The 16,475-nt window shown below is 41.0% G+C and overlaps 1 protein-coding gene across 8 annotated transcripts; it reads left to right on the top strand.

Moving 5' to 3' along the window:
* Nucleotides 1-283: 283 nt before the first annotated feature.
* lrrc9 (leucine rich repeat containing 9) lies at nucleotides 284-14,598 on the top strand. Of its 8 annotated transcripts, none has more exons than XM_019277107.2 (32): nucleotides 284-774; nucleotides 888-1,106; nucleotides 1,313-1,453; nucleotides 1,677-1,740; nucleotides 1,864-1,934; nucleotides 2,942-3,124; nucleotides 3,602-3,757; nucleotides 3,911-4,119; nucleotides 4,271-4,402; nucleotides 4,484-4,663; nucleotides 4,770-4,887; nucleotides 5,103-5,238; nucleotides 5,341-5,481; nucleotides 5,571-5,695; nucleotides 5,932-6,117; nucleotides 6,206-6,325; nucleotides 6,495-6,686; nucleotides 6,779-6,904; nucleotides 7,043-7,183; nucleotides 7,385-7,562; nucleotides 7,662-7,882; nucleotides 7,978-8,100; nucleotides 8,192-8,322; nucleotides 8,404-8,512; nucleotides 8,608-8,741; nucleotides 9,212-9,348; nucleotides 9,794-10,011; nucleotides 10,807-10,875; nucleotides 11,701-11,826; nucleotides 12,904-13,093; nucleotides 13,527-13,683; nucleotides 13,773-14,598. In XM_019277107.2, exons 1-32 carry the CDS (start codon nucleotides 718-720, stop codon nucleotides 13,816-13,818), a joined length of 4,536 nt encoding a protein of 1,511 aa, XP_019132652.2. In that variant the 5' UTR covers nucleotides 284-717; the 3' UTR covers nucleotides 13,819-14,598. The 8 variants fall into 8 exon arrangements, 6 of the variants coding, with proteins under 6 accessions (XP_019132652.2, XP_019132653.2, XP_019132651.2 ...); XM_019277108.2 differs by having other exon boundaries at nucleotides 4,767-4,887; nucleotides 13,785-14,598; XM_019277106.2 differs by having other exon boundaries at nucleotides 4,767-4,887.
* The last annotated feature ends 1,877 nt before the right edge of the window (nucleotides 14,599-16,475 follow it).

The raw sequence follows: 16,475 nt of genomic DNA, 5'->3' as shown, positions 1-16,475 counted from the left end.
TCAAGTGTTTGACATTGACGTGAAGTGAATGACACCGAAATGATGCTTAGGGGCGGTAAAACGGCAACTCTCCATGTAGGTAAACTGGACGCGGAGGAGAATATTAAATAAATATTTTATATAAAATATTTTATTTTCAATAAAACTAGCTATAATTACAAGTGTAAGTGTAAGCGCAAGTGCGCTTATAAAAAAAAGAAAAAAGTATTATGTAAAGTTACGTTGCAATGTGGCGCCCTCGTGAGGTAGTTCAAAATATGACCGTTAAACTGTCAACATGGCTCCCTAGCAACGGGACGCTCCTGCCTGCCTGGATACAGACTTGTTGTCAAACATCGCTGTACTCAGATGGGCCAAAGAGTTTCTGTTTCAAGCTTTCAAGTGTTTTTTGTTTTTGTTTTTATCTTCGTGGTAAATGGTGTTAAGATATATCTGCCATGCGAGGTTTTAATTTAACACGTTAATGTGTGTTAATACTTAACTGAAGTGAGCTAAAACTTCACAACAAACTGCGTAGCAAAGGCTAGCGAAGTTAGCATGAGTGTGTGGCGTCGTTTACACTGTTTGCTCACTAATCTTAGTTATCATTTGCCATATTTACGCCATGACCTTTTTTTTTTCTTTAGTCTCCCTATAGAGCATTAGTGGGATAAAGTAGGATACATGCATTATAAGGGCAAATTAATTAACTAGCGTTAGCTCAGCTGTAGAAACATTATGACACAGAGTGAGAAACAAAAGTATCGTGGTGATGAGGAGGTGGTCAAAGAGTTGGTGAGTATGAAATTGGTTTAAATGATCATTGGTGTGTGTATATACCTTTTTATCACTCTTACTATTATTATTTCCCCCTCCAAATGTTGACTATTTACTATATTTCTCAACAGTGCATGGCCAATGGAGTGTGCTATGAAAAAATTGCACAAGAGGGAAGCAACATCAGCTCCTTGGAGATCTTCTTCTCTGGGTTTCCTCGCATGGTTGGGCTTTCCTTCTTCCCAAGGCTCTGCCAGCTTACCATAGTGGGCCAGAACATAAAACACATTGAAGCACTTGAGTGCTGTCCTCAGCTTCGGGAGCTCTGGGTAGTCCAGTGCCATCTGACAGTAAGTCTGATATGCTGGTAATATATTTCTGATCATCATTAGTGGTGATGCCACAGTGTAATCAGTTGCATTTTATGATAATACATTTTACATGTATGGACCACCATTTATAGGTCACAACCCATAGTTTAAGCAAAGCAATCAAATTGTACAATAACATGTTATGTAAATGAAACAATAATTTGTCCCATCTTCTTCTTTTGCAGGGAATATCTGGACTACAGAATAGTCTAGAGCTAGAGAAACTCTACCTTTATGATAATCAAATCTGTAACATAAACAATTTAGATCTGCAGATCAACCTGGAAGTCCTGTGGCTCAACAATAACTGCATAACTCAGATACAGGTACAAACTTAAATCATAAATATAAATAGAATCTATCTATCTATCTATCTATCTATCTATCTATCTATCTATCTATCTATCTATCTATCTATCTATGAATTGCTAAATTATTACACAATTTATCATATCAGTAAATATGACTGCATGTTTTATCAAAGTAAAAGTAGCACACTCATTTTTAATCAATTGTCTGTTGTGTGTTTATATATGTGTGTCTCTAAAGGGCTTGAATGCGCTTCGAAATCTCAAAGAACTAAACCTTGCTGACAACAATATTGAAAAGATTGGTAGGTTTTCGGAATCCTCTGTATTTCCTGTGGTTTGATTGTGATTCAGTGAGGTGTTTGAAAAAATAACAAAATAAATAATAATCAAATATAATAATCAAATAATTCTTAACTTCTTTTAAGGGCATAGCCTTGATCTGAATGCCAGCCTTCAGAATCTTAATCTGTCCGGGAACAAGATAAGTTCCTTTAAGGTAAGATTAAAAACAGAAATATGCCTTTTTAAATTCCTCTTTTAAAAAGTTTTCCTACTTATTTTGTAAAATCCTATTAAAATCCTTGGTCTGAAGTAAGGGCATTTACAGTTTTTTGTGAAATGTTGGGGTCACAGCCAGTTCAGATTTTCAATCAATTCTACAATAGACTGGCTACACAAGACCTTCATTGCGTTACTGGGCAGCATAATTTCAATAATATTCATTTATTATTGCATCTTTTTAAAAAGGATCTTAGAGGGGTGTCATTTAGCTCAGTTGGTTTGTTGGTGGTCAGTTCTTGCTGTGGTGGTCCAGGGTTTGGATCCGACCCGTGGCTCTTTCCAGCATGTCATTCCCTATCTCTCTCTACCCACATTTCTGCCTCTGTCAAATAAAGCTAAAAAAAGCAGACTTTTTTGATATACGTTTACATATGCTGTGGCTGTCTTGCTCATTCAGAGTATTTGCACTGAGTCATTGTCTTGTTCAAGGTAATTCTGACAACACAAAAAGTTTTGTTGCTCTAGCTTTGATTGGATTAATACCAGAGATCCTATTCCTGCCATCCGCCTTTTGTAATGTTGACATTTCTTTTTACATGCTACAGCAAGTGTGGAGGGGGGAAAAATCAATGACACGTTCCAAAAATAAGTGTTTAGCTCTTTATGGCATACTCCTTTTCAGTGTGCAATCAGCAGTACATGGCCTGTGTATATGCATACAGGATCTATACATAAGTTGTAGCTGTAATAATGCAACATTGCTGGAACATTAGTTTGTCCAAAAATAGAATAAAAAATATTCTATCCACAGTTCTGTCATGCAGGTAGAACAATAAAAGTTAGACTTCAGTGATATCTGCATCAAATTAAGTAAAGTCTTATTTTTTTTGGGAAACAGTGGTGTTTTAAGGGCACAACTTGATTTATGTAATTTGAGCATTTGATTTTAAAGCCCTATAAATGAGCTAGCCCGTGTGTTTTTGGTTGCTGTCGTTATAACAGGAGCTGACCCATCTTGCCCGCTTACCCCACCTGAGAGAACTAGCACTGAACGACCCCACATCAACCCCAAACCCAGTGTGTCTGCTGTGTAACTATGCCACACACGTGCTTTACCACATGCCAGGCCTCCAGCGACTTGACACCTACGACGTCTCAAACAAGCAAGTCAAAGAAGCAGCTGAGGTATTGAGAGGACCAGCAGTACCCTGTGTTACACTAATTAAGCTCACATTAGTCTTTTTTTTGGCTCTGGAGCTTTAGCTTTGAGCATAATTGTTTACATTTTTTACCTTCTGGGGTCCAAAATTGCTAAAGCAATTGATAGGACCATTGATAGGAACCCAGAGGGTTAATAATGTTTCCTTTAGCTAGATTCAGCGATAGTAAAATATTGCAACATCACATATATTTGTTTTTCATTGTTGTGGTTGTTTTTAGTGGCGTTACAGATCATATTTATGAGTGAAATATTTAAATTTAGGACTTAATTTCTTACAACATTTTTAAAATGATTCCTTTGCATCACAGACGCACATTGAGTTTAATTTAGCTGGACACATTTATTTACCGTGGAAACCTTACTGAGAAATTTAATTGCATAAAATGTCCATTAAAAATAAGCAATATTTTGTGTTTTGATTGCCTTTGTTTTTCTTTTAGGCCACAGTAATGAAGAAAATGATGTACTACAACATGCGTGTACGGAGTGCTCAGAGAAACCTGGCAGAGACCCGGCTCAGTCTGACAGAGAAGGAAAAAACTATGTTACAGCTACCCGAAGAATGCATCAGGACACTCCATCACACCCTTAAAAATGTATGTGCAATCTTTGGAACATTTCATAAAATTAGTTTAGCAGCTGTGACAAGAGTACCGGTTAAATTATTTGGCTGTAATCTCCAGCTGCAGGTTGCTTTTACTGCACACTGCACACTACTGAGAGCTGTTTTTATCTGGATTCATACCTAGCTTGAACGGGAGCTCTCCAAGGTGGCAGCTGGTTGTAAGAAGTCTGCCTGCACGCTGGGAGATGAATTGATCCACCTGGTTGAAGGTTCAGCAGACAGAAATGATCTAACAGCTGACATCTTTCAAGATCCCGACATGGAACGCAAAATTCTCAGCAAGATTGAAGCGCTGAAGGAGAGATTGCTGCTATGGACGAGGAGACTGAATGAGTCTGTATATTTGAACAAGACACAGAGAATTTCACAATGCTTCACACAATTTAGTCCCATGCTGCACAGCACGTGTTTCTACATTAAAGCCTCTGATAAAAAGAAACAGTCTGGATTTGAAAAAAAATAATGTTTCTTCTACTTTATTCAGGACTGAAGCCTGGTGTCAGCAGGATTTGGTCCAAGCCACAAACATGATGGAATACACTATCCAGTTTCTGTTGATGGAGCTAGAAAGTGTTGGAAATATTCGTTTGGAGGAGGGTTGCTCTGCAGATCCTTGGTATTATTAAGAACAATTACATTTGTCATGAAATTCACTGTTACAGCCGACAAAACAGTTTCTATGTTATGTGCCCAACAGGTTTACTTCCTGTGGCGACCTCCTGCTGTCCCGCTTCTCTCATTCAGACTTCAAGGTTCATGGCATCACTGGGATTAAGATCAACAGAGTTATCCGTATCCACAACAGTGCCTTGAGGCTTCGCTTTGAGGACAAACTTCACTCGCTTCTATCCAGTGAAGAGTCTGCTACCTTTTCACAGTAAGTTAAACTGTAAAGAAAAGTGATAATAATTGTGTCGTCATCATTGTAACAGTAACAAGGCCAACCATTATTAGACTGAATCTAATGTAAACCATTCAAGCAGGAATTACAGACGTCGGCTGGAGCACTTGTTCTACATCGCTGACCCGGAAATAAATAATGAGAAGGAAGAAATTTTGTCCATTCTAGAGGAAGGCTTCAAAACATCTGAGCAGTATGAGGTGTGTACACTGCTGTTATTGTTAGTCACTCCACAACACTCAGTGCCATCACCCAGTCCACTGAGTATTAAGAAAGACTGTTATTATATACATGTAACATAATAAACAGCATTTGCAAAAATTAATTTCTATTTAAGATGTTTGTTTATTAAGCAGACTGTACCCAATAATAGAATGAGGTAAATGTTCTATTAACTGTGTTGACGTTGAACTAGGCTTTGCAAAGAGAGGGTGCTATCCCATTGTCCAACAGCCTGAGTGTGACCGAACAGCCCAGAATTGAACATGCACTGCGCCAGGCCAGCCGAGGCAATTCTAAACACAGTACAGATACGATCCCCTTCAGGCACGGTGAGTTAGTTTTGATCATAGTTTTATTTCCCTTTATTTCCCTAAACTGTGACTCTTGTTTTGTTTACTCCTAATAGTTAATAGCTTTTTTTCCCCCTGTAGGGCAGATAATTGTTTCAAAAGTGTTCGTGGGTCACAGCATGCCTATCCGAGCAGGAGATCCAGTTGACAAAAGCAGTTATCCTAAATCCTACTCTGTGTACCGCTATGTGGACACTAAGCACAGAACTGCAGTGAGTGAAGGTATGTGGTATCTCTCAAGGCATGAAAACAATCATTTTTCATTCAGTATTCGTACAATGTCATTTCCTCTTTGTGCCTTTTTCATTCAGAGAGACCACATTCCTCCAAAACACACACTGGCCCTGAGTGCAGTCCCCGACGAAGACAGTGGTTTGTGTTTGACCGTGAGCTTGTCCTGCCTGAGTACATCATATATTTTGACTATATCACTGAGGTAATTAATACATTGTTCTTGTTTTTGTCCATCCCAACTGTGTTGCAAATCAACATGCAGCCTGCCTTGAATTTATTTGAGTACAGATCACAATAGTGAAAAAACCCTCACAGATGATAAAACATCTAACGTGTCTTTTTTTCTTTTGCGCTCTTTTTTATACATTTTATTTTATTTAACACCCACCACTGAGTCAGTAATTATAAACCTCTTGGGCAATAATTTGTTGTTGCTAGGATCGAGAACAACCTTCATTGCCTGGCCACAGCACAGGCCGAGGTAATACTCCTTCCAACGATATCATCCTCGACAAGGAAGTCCTCAACATGGAACCTGTGCTGAAACCAGAGCCCAGGTTGTTGATGTTAGATGACAAAAGTCTGCTTGATGTGGCCAGAGCCAATGTCCTCAGTCAGATCACTGTAAGTATTCTGCCGTCTCAAGTGACAACTTGACTTGAAGCCATTTCATGCATTCACAATAACTATCTTTGATGTGTTGAATCTCCAGGTGCTGAACCTACATGGCAACAGTCTAAGTAAAATAAAGGAGATTTCCCGCCTCGCGGCTCTGCGGCATCTTACCATCAGTTTCAATGACTTCACGTGCCTAGATGACATTTCTCACATGGTAAGTGACAATAGAAAATATTATTATGAGCTTAAACTAACTAAAGTCATAGAAGAACAGCATCTTAATAGTAACTCACCTCTCTGATATTGAATGAAATTAGATAGTGGTTTGGCATATAATACACCTTTACCATCTATTGTCTCTCTCTCTGTTACCTAAATCTCAGCCCAACCTTGAGTTTCTGGATGCTAGCTACAACCGCCTAGTAACCCTAGAAGGGCTGAGGGCGTTGGGACAGCTCAAACAGCTCGACGTACGCTGGAACAAGTTGACCAAGGCCAGAGAGGATACGGCTGTGCTGAGGAAACACACACCTGCTCTTCTGAAGCTTGACACCCGATACAACCCCTGGAACAGGGTGTGTGTACTGTCATCAAATAAAATCAAATAAAAGATATTGCATAAGGCACAATGAGGAGGCATACAGTAAAGATGTTGTTCTTTTTCCAGCCAGAAGCACTTAGAATGACCATGCTGGGCCGTCTGACGACCCTCACACACCTGGACGATGTGATGGTAACGGAGGAGGAGGCTGCTGAAGCTGTTCACACAGCTGCAGGATCCAGAATTAATCAGGTTAAGTTCATACAGATACAGAAAGTTGATTTATTGCATAAGAATAAGAAGAAACGTGCTCCAGTGAAGGACTTGAAGGACCTGTATGCTCTAGGATGTGCTGTAAGTCAATCAGACCTGTTGACACTCTGCTCACAGGCATCCCTGCTGGCTCACTCGCATACCAACAGTGACCGTCCTCGCAGTCTCAGTCTGCTATCAACAGCCCAGCTCCTATGTCATCTCAGTCCTGCACCCTGGGGCCTCGACCGAGAGCTGGAGGTAGACTGGACCGCACAGGTGAGCAACGGGCATGTGGGTTTGTCTGAAAAGAAGTGATTTCTGAAGATGCATTTGTTTCAAGTTTCTCAAAAACACTTACTTTAAGGAGTGACCATGCTGCGGGATGTTGATACAGTCGCAATTGTAATTGAAGTTGTAATACGTGTTTAATGTTTTTATCCACATTTTTTGCATTTTTTTGCCCTAAATTCTGACCAGATCACCGCGCTGAACCTTGACAGCCAGAGGATTTCCAAACTGATCAATCTGAATAAGCTGGTCAACCTGCGTTGGGCCTCCTTTAATGATAATAACATTTCTAAAGTGGAGGGTCTTGATAACTGCTTGAAGCTGGAGGAGCTTTCCCTCAACAACAATAACATCAGCACACTCAGTGGTCAGTCACACTGTCAACTTGACAATGATGTCGTAAACCATTAAGATCCATCAGAGCCGTCATTATTTCTGTGTCTGTATTTGCTCTCTGTTTCTTCAGGCCTCTCAAAACTGCATTGCCTAAATAAACTGAGTGTAGATGGGAATCAACTGTCCAGTTTGGATGCCTCAGTCCTAGATCATCTGCCCAATCTGTCCTTTCTATCTGTGGAGAACAACTGCATCAGTTCTTTGCGTAGCATCCAGAGAGTTCGCTCCCTTCTTGAGCTCTACATCGGCAACAACCAAATTTCGACGTCACAAGACATCTACTTTCTGAAGGCAAGTGGAAGAGAAATAAGGACAGCAAGTTTCAGATTTTCCCACAATTTATATTGCATTGTGTGAGCTTATATGCTTTGTTGTTTTCTTGTCAGGGATTAACAAACCTCATCATTCTGGACCTTTATGGGAATCCTTTATTGGAGAAACTGGAAAACTATCGAATTTATGTGGTGTTTCACCTACCCTCCCTAAAGGCTCTGGATGGCATTGCAGTGGTATGTACCAACTAACAACGGCAACCATTCGAGCCTCTGAGATATTGTAGTAATGAAGGCATAATGACATCCAGTGTTTTGCTGTTTTTAGGAGGTAACTGAGTGTGAAAGTGCAAAGGATATGTTTGGAGGAAGACTAACCCCTGACATGGTAGCAGAGAAGCTGGGCCACTCAAACTACACAGACATCACCTATCTCACCCTGCAGTCCTGCTGCATTAGGTAATAGCCTGGCTATGCACACATAAACACAGTAGTGACCATAATTATGCTAATTAAAAGTGTTTTGTGTTTCACCCGCAGGATGGTTGATCTGTGTCCAGCAGAACTCTTCTGTAGCCTGCGCAGTGTCAACTTAGACCACAACAACCTTACCTCCTTCTCAGGCCTCATCTACCTGCCCAACATCAAAGTACAAATTATACTGAATGTCTAAAAATCAACAGGCTTGCTTTAAATGCACCTAAGCTGTGGACAAAAACATTATTCCCAGTGTCTTCTTCACAGGCTCTGTGTCTGAACTACAACCACATTGAGTCCATCCTGCCCAGACAGAAGACTCATCTGACAAACAGACAGATACTGTACAGCAAAGTTCACTCCAGTGGTTACGGCCAACAGAACCCATCTAAAGGCAAAGGGTAACACACTTTTCATGTCAATAATTTATGCATTTTTCCATTTTACAATGCCAAGTATGAGCTTCAGCTGAATGTGTGGACTGTAACCATTAGGGGGCAGCACTGACCAGACAATGTTTGAACTGTTCTTAACAGATTTTCTCACTGTTGTTGCCTACAAACCCAAATAAAAATATAGTTGTAAACACAGTTTCAATATATTGTAATGTAAAAATAAGTTAATAATGATTCTTTCTAGAGATATTATCCCTAAAATTAACCAAACTTTGAAATCATGTGAACAATAATCCTCCAATGACATTTTTCTTTTCATAGAAAGCGCTATGACAGCCATGCTTTTGTTTGCCCAGACTGAGTTTGCCTTTAGGTGGTCTGCACCTGTGATGTCTGACCAGTTAAAGGAGGCAGCGGGAGGGCGAAAGAGATGTTTAACCACTGAGGTAAACTGTCATTCTGTGCCTGTGTTTAAGGGAAACTGGGCCCACTTGCAGTCTAGAGCCACTGATGAGCAGCCTTGAGGTGCTGCATTTGAGTCACAATGGCATCTCCAATATGGCCAATCTGCAGCTCAGCAGGCTCACCAATCTTAAAGCGCTCTTTCTTCAAGGTACGTATGGTTGACGTAGCACCCCTCCCACGCAAAGCTTGTTAAAAGTGCAGTGTATAGAGCCTGTGAAAAGGCAAAGTCTCCCATAGACCTAAGGCCAGGTGGGAGATGAGACTTGAAGAAAAGAACGAATGACTTTCTTTTCAACAGCTTTTGATGGTTTCTGATTGAGCTTTGCTTTGTCGGGTGATTTGTCCCACAAAGCAAACCTTACTTGGCCTTTCTTCCTTTTTGCTTATAACCTTTTCCAAACTGTCTCTGTAATTTCAGTGCCTTTTACACCAGGGCCAAACAACAAATACCCGACAAATGTTTATATTCCCTTAAAACACTGCATTTATATTGTTTAGGGTGTGCAATTGACTCTCTCTTATTTTGTTTCTAGAAATATCAGACTATTATTTGAGACATCTTTCCATTGTTCTGATAAGGTTTCTCTCCATAGGTAATGAGATCAGCCAGGTGGAAGGATTGGAGGGCCTTCAACAGCTTAGAGAGCTTGTGTTAGACAAGAACCGGATCAAAGCTCTGGCCGAAAACTCTTTCATAGCCCAGAACGTCCTGCTAGAACTTCATCTAGCAGAGAACCGGATCCGGGAGCTCAGCCATCTAGATCCTTTGACTGAGCTCCGCAAACTCTTTCTTGGCATGAACAAGCTGCAGGTATTATATTTATGTTTAGGTTTTCAATAAAGTTTCCTCAATGACTCCCATTATGGTGATTTCCTGAGGTGACCACCAAGGACACAGTAAGCATTCAAGCAGTTTTTTTGTTGTTGTTGTTGTTGTTTTTTTGATTTACCACCGTGGTTCATATGCAGACTGTTGAAGAATGTATTCCATTCAGTGTGCAACCGTATTACTTTTCCCTGCATTTGCAAAGTAAGACATGAAGTATAGTAATCATGAGTCATTACCACCCCACTGTGGCATGCGAGGGGTAGCATTAAGGAGAATCAAGTTTGATTGAAGGTCACGGCCATGTGTATGAAGAAAGAGGTGAACAATCAGGACAACGTGTAATCAGTTTCTCAGTCTGCATCTACTTCTCACCCAGGGCAAGTGATTTGCACTTTTGTTGCCGTTTCCTGCCTCCTTTCACTTCCTTAATGTTTTCATGCATTCAATTAAGACGTAAAATACAGCAATCATCCCGGCATAACAGCTCTCACAGTGGGGGCGTCTTTGAATAACAGCCAAGTGCAACCATAAAACCTGAGAATGACAGAAAACATCCCCACGCCCTGTTGCGTGCCCAAACTCTCTCATGAGATTAATGAGTGCTCACACATGTAATCTCTCCCATCAGCTGTTTCCATCCTCTCTACACCGATTTTTTGAGAGGTTCAGCCCTGATGCATATGTCTTCATTATTCCCACACTACCAGTGGGAAAGAAAAGTTAAATGAGTGGATAGTGAATTAAAAAGAATTGTTTTGTTTTTTTTACTTTTTGCAGGACATCACAGAGCTTGAAAAACTAGAAGTTCTGCCTTCGCTGGTGGAGCTCTCTGTTGTTGGCAATCCTGTGAGTATTACAAGCGTTAAACACAATAAGGTGAACTAGGGAACAATATCATCCGAGTTTGTTTTGCTATTATGTTATTATGAACTAGGACACACTTTGACCTCTTTCACCTGCCCTTAAACGATCAAAAGCACGCTCACAGGCTCAATTTCTCACTTGCACAATCCAAAACACGATCCCAGTGTAACTCTGTGGTTCCAAATTAAGCGATTACACGATGGCCCATCTGCTGTGCCTCAAACTGGCCGGCATCAGAGACAAATCCGTTGACCAAATGGCAGGGCGCTTTTGGCCCCGTTACATCACCCATCTGGAGCTCATGGATCAGGCCTGAGCATAGCCTGCAGCCCAGGGTCGCCCTATCATCTACAGGGCTATGCTCAGCTGTGGTAGCTTCTATGCTGCTTGACCCCATCCCCCCTTCTCTCTTCCCATAGGAGGGGTTAATCCTGCCAGGGGGTAGAGGCCAACAGCCACCCCAGAGACAATACCTCCTGCTGTTGATGGCATGAGATTACCTCACCCATGTTCCCTAGCCAAAGTCTTTTCCTCCTCTCCACTGGACAACCATTGGCATGCACTCACAACTTAATCACAGCAGCAGTCTCTTATAGGAACAATAACTTCAAGCTGAATTTGTACCCTGGCCAGAGGGTGCCTTCAGCTGGGCACAGAGCTATCTTCTGCTCTCAGCTGGGTCACTGGAAATCTATTGGGAACATGATAAACTACATTGGGACCCACGTAGCATGGATGTTTGTTAGGGTCAGTCTAATTTATTACTGTGCTGTTTTGTCAGACGGGTGGCTTTTTTTTTTCTTCCAGGTGGCCAGAAATTCTCTTCACAGACCAGCGGTAGTGCTCCGTCTGTCCAGGCTACAGGTCCTGGATGGAGTGATGGTAACACTGGAGGAAAGGACCAGGGCTGAACTCCTCAGCAGTGATCCATCAGTGAGACCTGCACACAGCATGCATACTGTGTCTACTCATACAGGGTTGTGGCTATCATCGAGGACACAGAGATCATGTCCTTTTTTTCCCCTCAGTATATTTTCCACCTGGGACAAAAAAATGAAAATAATTAATATCACAATTTATTCCCCATAATGTTCTTCTTTGTGGAGAAGGCTTTGAAACACAATTTAGACCTTCAGATTGGGATATTAATTTTGCAATTTGAAAGTGTTAGAGGGACCTGTGACCTCAGTTTCTTAGAAAAATCCTGAAAGAAACTGTTCATTCCTGCACTATTTTACTCTACTTCCTTCTTTGTGTTTCAGTATGAAACTGACTGCAAATGAAGCTCACAATGGGCCTCATCACGTAAGATATAGTCCGACTGAAAGAAACAAAATGACAACAACCAAACCAGACCGAAAAAGAGGGAAAAGCCTGGATCAAACTCTTTAAGTCTGACTGATTTGATGTTCATGTAATGAGAGACCAGGGAAGTAATTCCCCTGCAGCTCTGAATTAAAAGCAGCCTAAGCCTGCTGGCATCATCCTGCTGATTAGATGAAATGTGCCCGGGCCGATAATGCACCAGTGGATTTACCCCCTATTAGCCAGGTCAACACGACCCCCTCTGCTTGTTAATCGTAGATGTGGAAATGGCAGAGCAGAGATCCTGGGTTTTCTCATTAAAAACACAAGCACAAACCTCCCCCTATTGATGTTCGTAACTGCCATCTCAATTGTCACTCTCAGTTTATGCCTGCGACCGCTGCTATTTGAATTTGAACATTGTTATTGATGAGTAGTAATTACTATTCCCCTGTAGGATGCGTATATACATGGAACAACAAGCAATTTAATCACCAATCCCCTGCTAAGTGTGTGGGTGGAGAGGACACACTGTACTGACAGTAGTAGCCATAGGAACATAGAAAAAAAAGATACAAATACAGCCAGGTCAAAGACATTGTGCTGGCTCCGGATACACTGAAGAGATTATTTTGACACATCACCTGAATATCTGCTTATCTTTATTTATTTCCTTTGTGCTCCTTATTTAATATTATCTTAAAGTCGTACTGCCAGTGCCCCGGAGCTTCTCTTCCTCCCGCTGAAATAAACCTACCTGGACTGCTACCCCTCATGCCTCGACAAACTCCTCTAAGAGGAATGAGTATAACTGGAGCACTACAGAACTACATGCATGGGCACGATGTCCTGCCAAGTAACACGGATGAGGCCCAATCTCATTACACATACAAGCGTAAGTATGACATTTCCCCTCTTGATGACCGTTCATTTCTTGAACATATGATTGCGCACACCTTTAAGGACATGCTTTTTAGCTTAAAAATATACTAATAATAATAATATATAGGGCCTGTTGCAAGAAGGTTTCTGGAACTTTCCTCACACAGTCCAAGACATGCAGGTTAAGTGGTGACTCATTATGGTCTATAGGTGTGAATGTGAATGGTTATTTGTTTTTATGTGTCAGCCCTGTAATGAACAGGTGACCTGTCCAGGGTGCACCTGCCTCGCGCCCAGTGCCAGCTGGGATTGGCCCCAGCCCCCTGTGACCCCGATAAGGATAATCTTATGTTATGGAATAATATATAGACTGTGGTGCATTAAAGCGCCTGCTGTTTTGGTACTTTCTGCTCTCTAACTCACTGTTGTATTAATTCCCTATACAGACAAGAAGCAAAAGCACAGCAATGCTGCTCGAAGTGGCCAAACTGACATTACCTTTCGACACATTCGAAGAACAGGAAGCAACCTGACAACCACAGGTCTCCTTTCTGATGGGAACAGAGTCATCATCACGTATCCCAACCAGGAGCAAGACAGCAGGTTGGTAAATAGATAAACACACATTATTATGTTTGTTAAAAATCTGTTTAAAAGATAGTAATATACTCTTTGATTGTTTCCACATACTGGTTTTATTCCAGATTTCCAAATGGTGGCAAACCTCCACCCATGTAGCAGCCAGAAGAGGCGGAGCATACTCTGATACTCACAGAACACAATCCAAAGGTGAACACATGCGATAGCCATGACTGTGGTGTGGTCATATACCATGGAGTTTTAGGATATTTGTGTGTATTATATTAATGTGTATGAGCATATATGTTTCCATATTTAATGAGAAAAACGTCCAAACAAAGGAAACTGGTTGGACTTTGTTTCTTTTTGCTGTTTACATCTTAATAAATCACCTTTGTACCTTGTTGAATTTTAGTTTAAACTAAAACATGTTTAGAGTTAAAGATTTGGGCTTCTTTAACATTTATTCAGATGCATTTATAATGACTGTGACCTTATTTTCTATCCACATATGTGGATCACTAACCATGGTAATCTGAGGATGAAAGGTTTTTGTGTCACTTCTACTGCTATCCCACCCTTGGCCCCAAACAAGTGAAAAAACACCCACAGATGTAAGGATGTGTGAGGCTGGCAATGGGTCAAATGCATCCCCAACAAGTGGATAATCCGGCTTTAGCACACCTCTCTATGGACAATAATCTGCAGTCACTCAGATAAAGATGTAATCTTGAATGATGTCCAAATGGATTTTAGAGATGTCATTTCATCATGTTAGCCTCTTTTCAAAAAGCCCAGCACAGTTTTGACTAATAGGGCAAATCTCGCATGTTGTAACTGGAAATGAACCTACTCTACTTGATGTTTATGATGTTAGTTCTGCTGAACATGAGATTATAGTTTAGTCTAGAAATCTAGTTGTCCTGTAGTTAATAAAAACACCAGTCTGCGCCCTAAATATGGAGGCTACAGGCTATATTATGTGACCTAAAGACTTCTGGGACCTCTAAAATGATAATTATAAGATGAAATCCTCCATGTGAAAAGATCTAAATGGGACATGCATCAATGTAGGCACAAGTGTTATATAGCAGGGAAGGAAAGCCATTCTTACTGTCACAGAGTTTTGTTATCTGCCTCTGCAACTTCTTGTGAAATTAAATGTTTTACTTAACCTGAGTATTCTTTCATATTTTTTCCACCAACCTGACTTATTGATTGAGTGACGTTAACGTGACCACTAGGTGTCCTTAGAGCTCCATTAGCTCTCCGTTTACGAGGCTGCTAATCAGTCCTCGATGAATTTACCACCTGCAGTGTATGTATAAGTTGAAGGCGGTTACGTGTGTGTGTGTGCTTTAGTTTTGTGTTTTCTGCCTGTGCTGAACATGAGATAGCAGCCAGTCAGCTTCCAGGCAGCAAAAGTGAAAAGCTCTCCCCAAACAGGCTCCCTCTAATGCATGCACTTAACTTCACTTAATTTGTGTTAATTCCCAGCATTAAGCGGGGCTAATGACTGTGCAAGTGAGTGCACTGTCATTACCTTGCTCTGCCTGACATCAAATGGCTGCTGATGGACTCACATTAAAAAAAAAAACAACAACTCTAATGCACAGATTTGGGCGCTCAGTGAGAGCTCTCTAATGCATTAGGTATTGCAAAGGATAATTTCACATTTTATATTTGTGTACAGTATGCGCAGTTTGGATATGTTAGAGGTATTTCTGTGTGTGGTGTGAGCATACCACTTCATACTGTATGTTTCTTTTTGCGTATCTGTCAGTATTTTTAACATTAAAGTGACATTAGCATATAGATTGTGAATAATTCATCAGTTCGGAGTGAAACCAGATGCATTGCTCTCTGTCTCTCTCTCTCTGTCTCTCCCTCTCCTCACTCCTCCATGTGAGTCGACCACATGGTCCGTAGCTGGTTTAATGGGATGGAATGTGACAGGTTATGTTTTCATCTGCCTGATATGGAGCCCGGCTCGAGCGGCAGGGAACAAGAAGGGTGATAGAGAGCCAGAGAGAGAGAGAGGGAGAGAGAGAGAAAGAGATAGGGAGAGGAGTGGAGAGGGAGAAGTGAGTTGGCCTCTACAGTTGGTAGTCTGGATTCATAATTAGACATGCTTGTGGTAGTAGTTGTGAATCAGTTATAGATGATGCTTTTTCCCCCATACCCACCAACACACACACACATAGAAAAACACATGCTCTGTATGGGGCCATTACTGCTGGTCCACTAACTCCCTACATTTGCTGTCTCTGTGCATTCAGAGCACCATTAGTCCAAGACTCTGTGAATAATCTGCGACTGTCCTCGGTAGAGGTTACAATTACATCAACATCACCACTTGACTTTGAATCGCTGTTGTAAAAATGAAATGTTTTCTCCACGTCTAGCTGCTGATGGCAACCAAACCGCAGGTCGTCATCAAAATATAAATTATTTTGTTTTTAAAAGGTGCATATTATGTCCTGAGTTCATTTTTCATCCCCGACGAATACGTTCTCTATTCAAAAACAATCTTGCCATATTGCCTCTCTTGAATTTGTCATTGAGTTATTGTTGTCACTTGTCATTTTCCTGTAATTTGTTTCCCGTGAGGCTCCCTGGAATACAGAATGAATAGAGGAAGCGAATGGGGAAAACACAGATAAAAGAATGCAGTGAGAGTGACAATTAGAATGAAAATGCTTTTATTTTGTGTAAACATTTTGGATGAGAGCACGCCTCGCAAGAAGCATTAAATCTTAACTGCTATTCATTTCTAGACCTGTGTTGTGATTTATCACATTATTGAACTTGTGTGT

This window comes from Larimichthys crocea, chromosome XXIV (assembly GCF_000972845.2).
Source record: "Larimichthys crocea isolate SSNF chromosome XXIV, L_crocea_2.0, whole genome shotgun sequence".
Lineage (NCBI taxonomy): Eukaryota > Metazoa > Chordata > Actinopteri > Sciaenidae > Larimichthys > Larimichthys crocea.
This window is presented reverse-complemented; position numbering and strand designations above follow the sequence as displayed.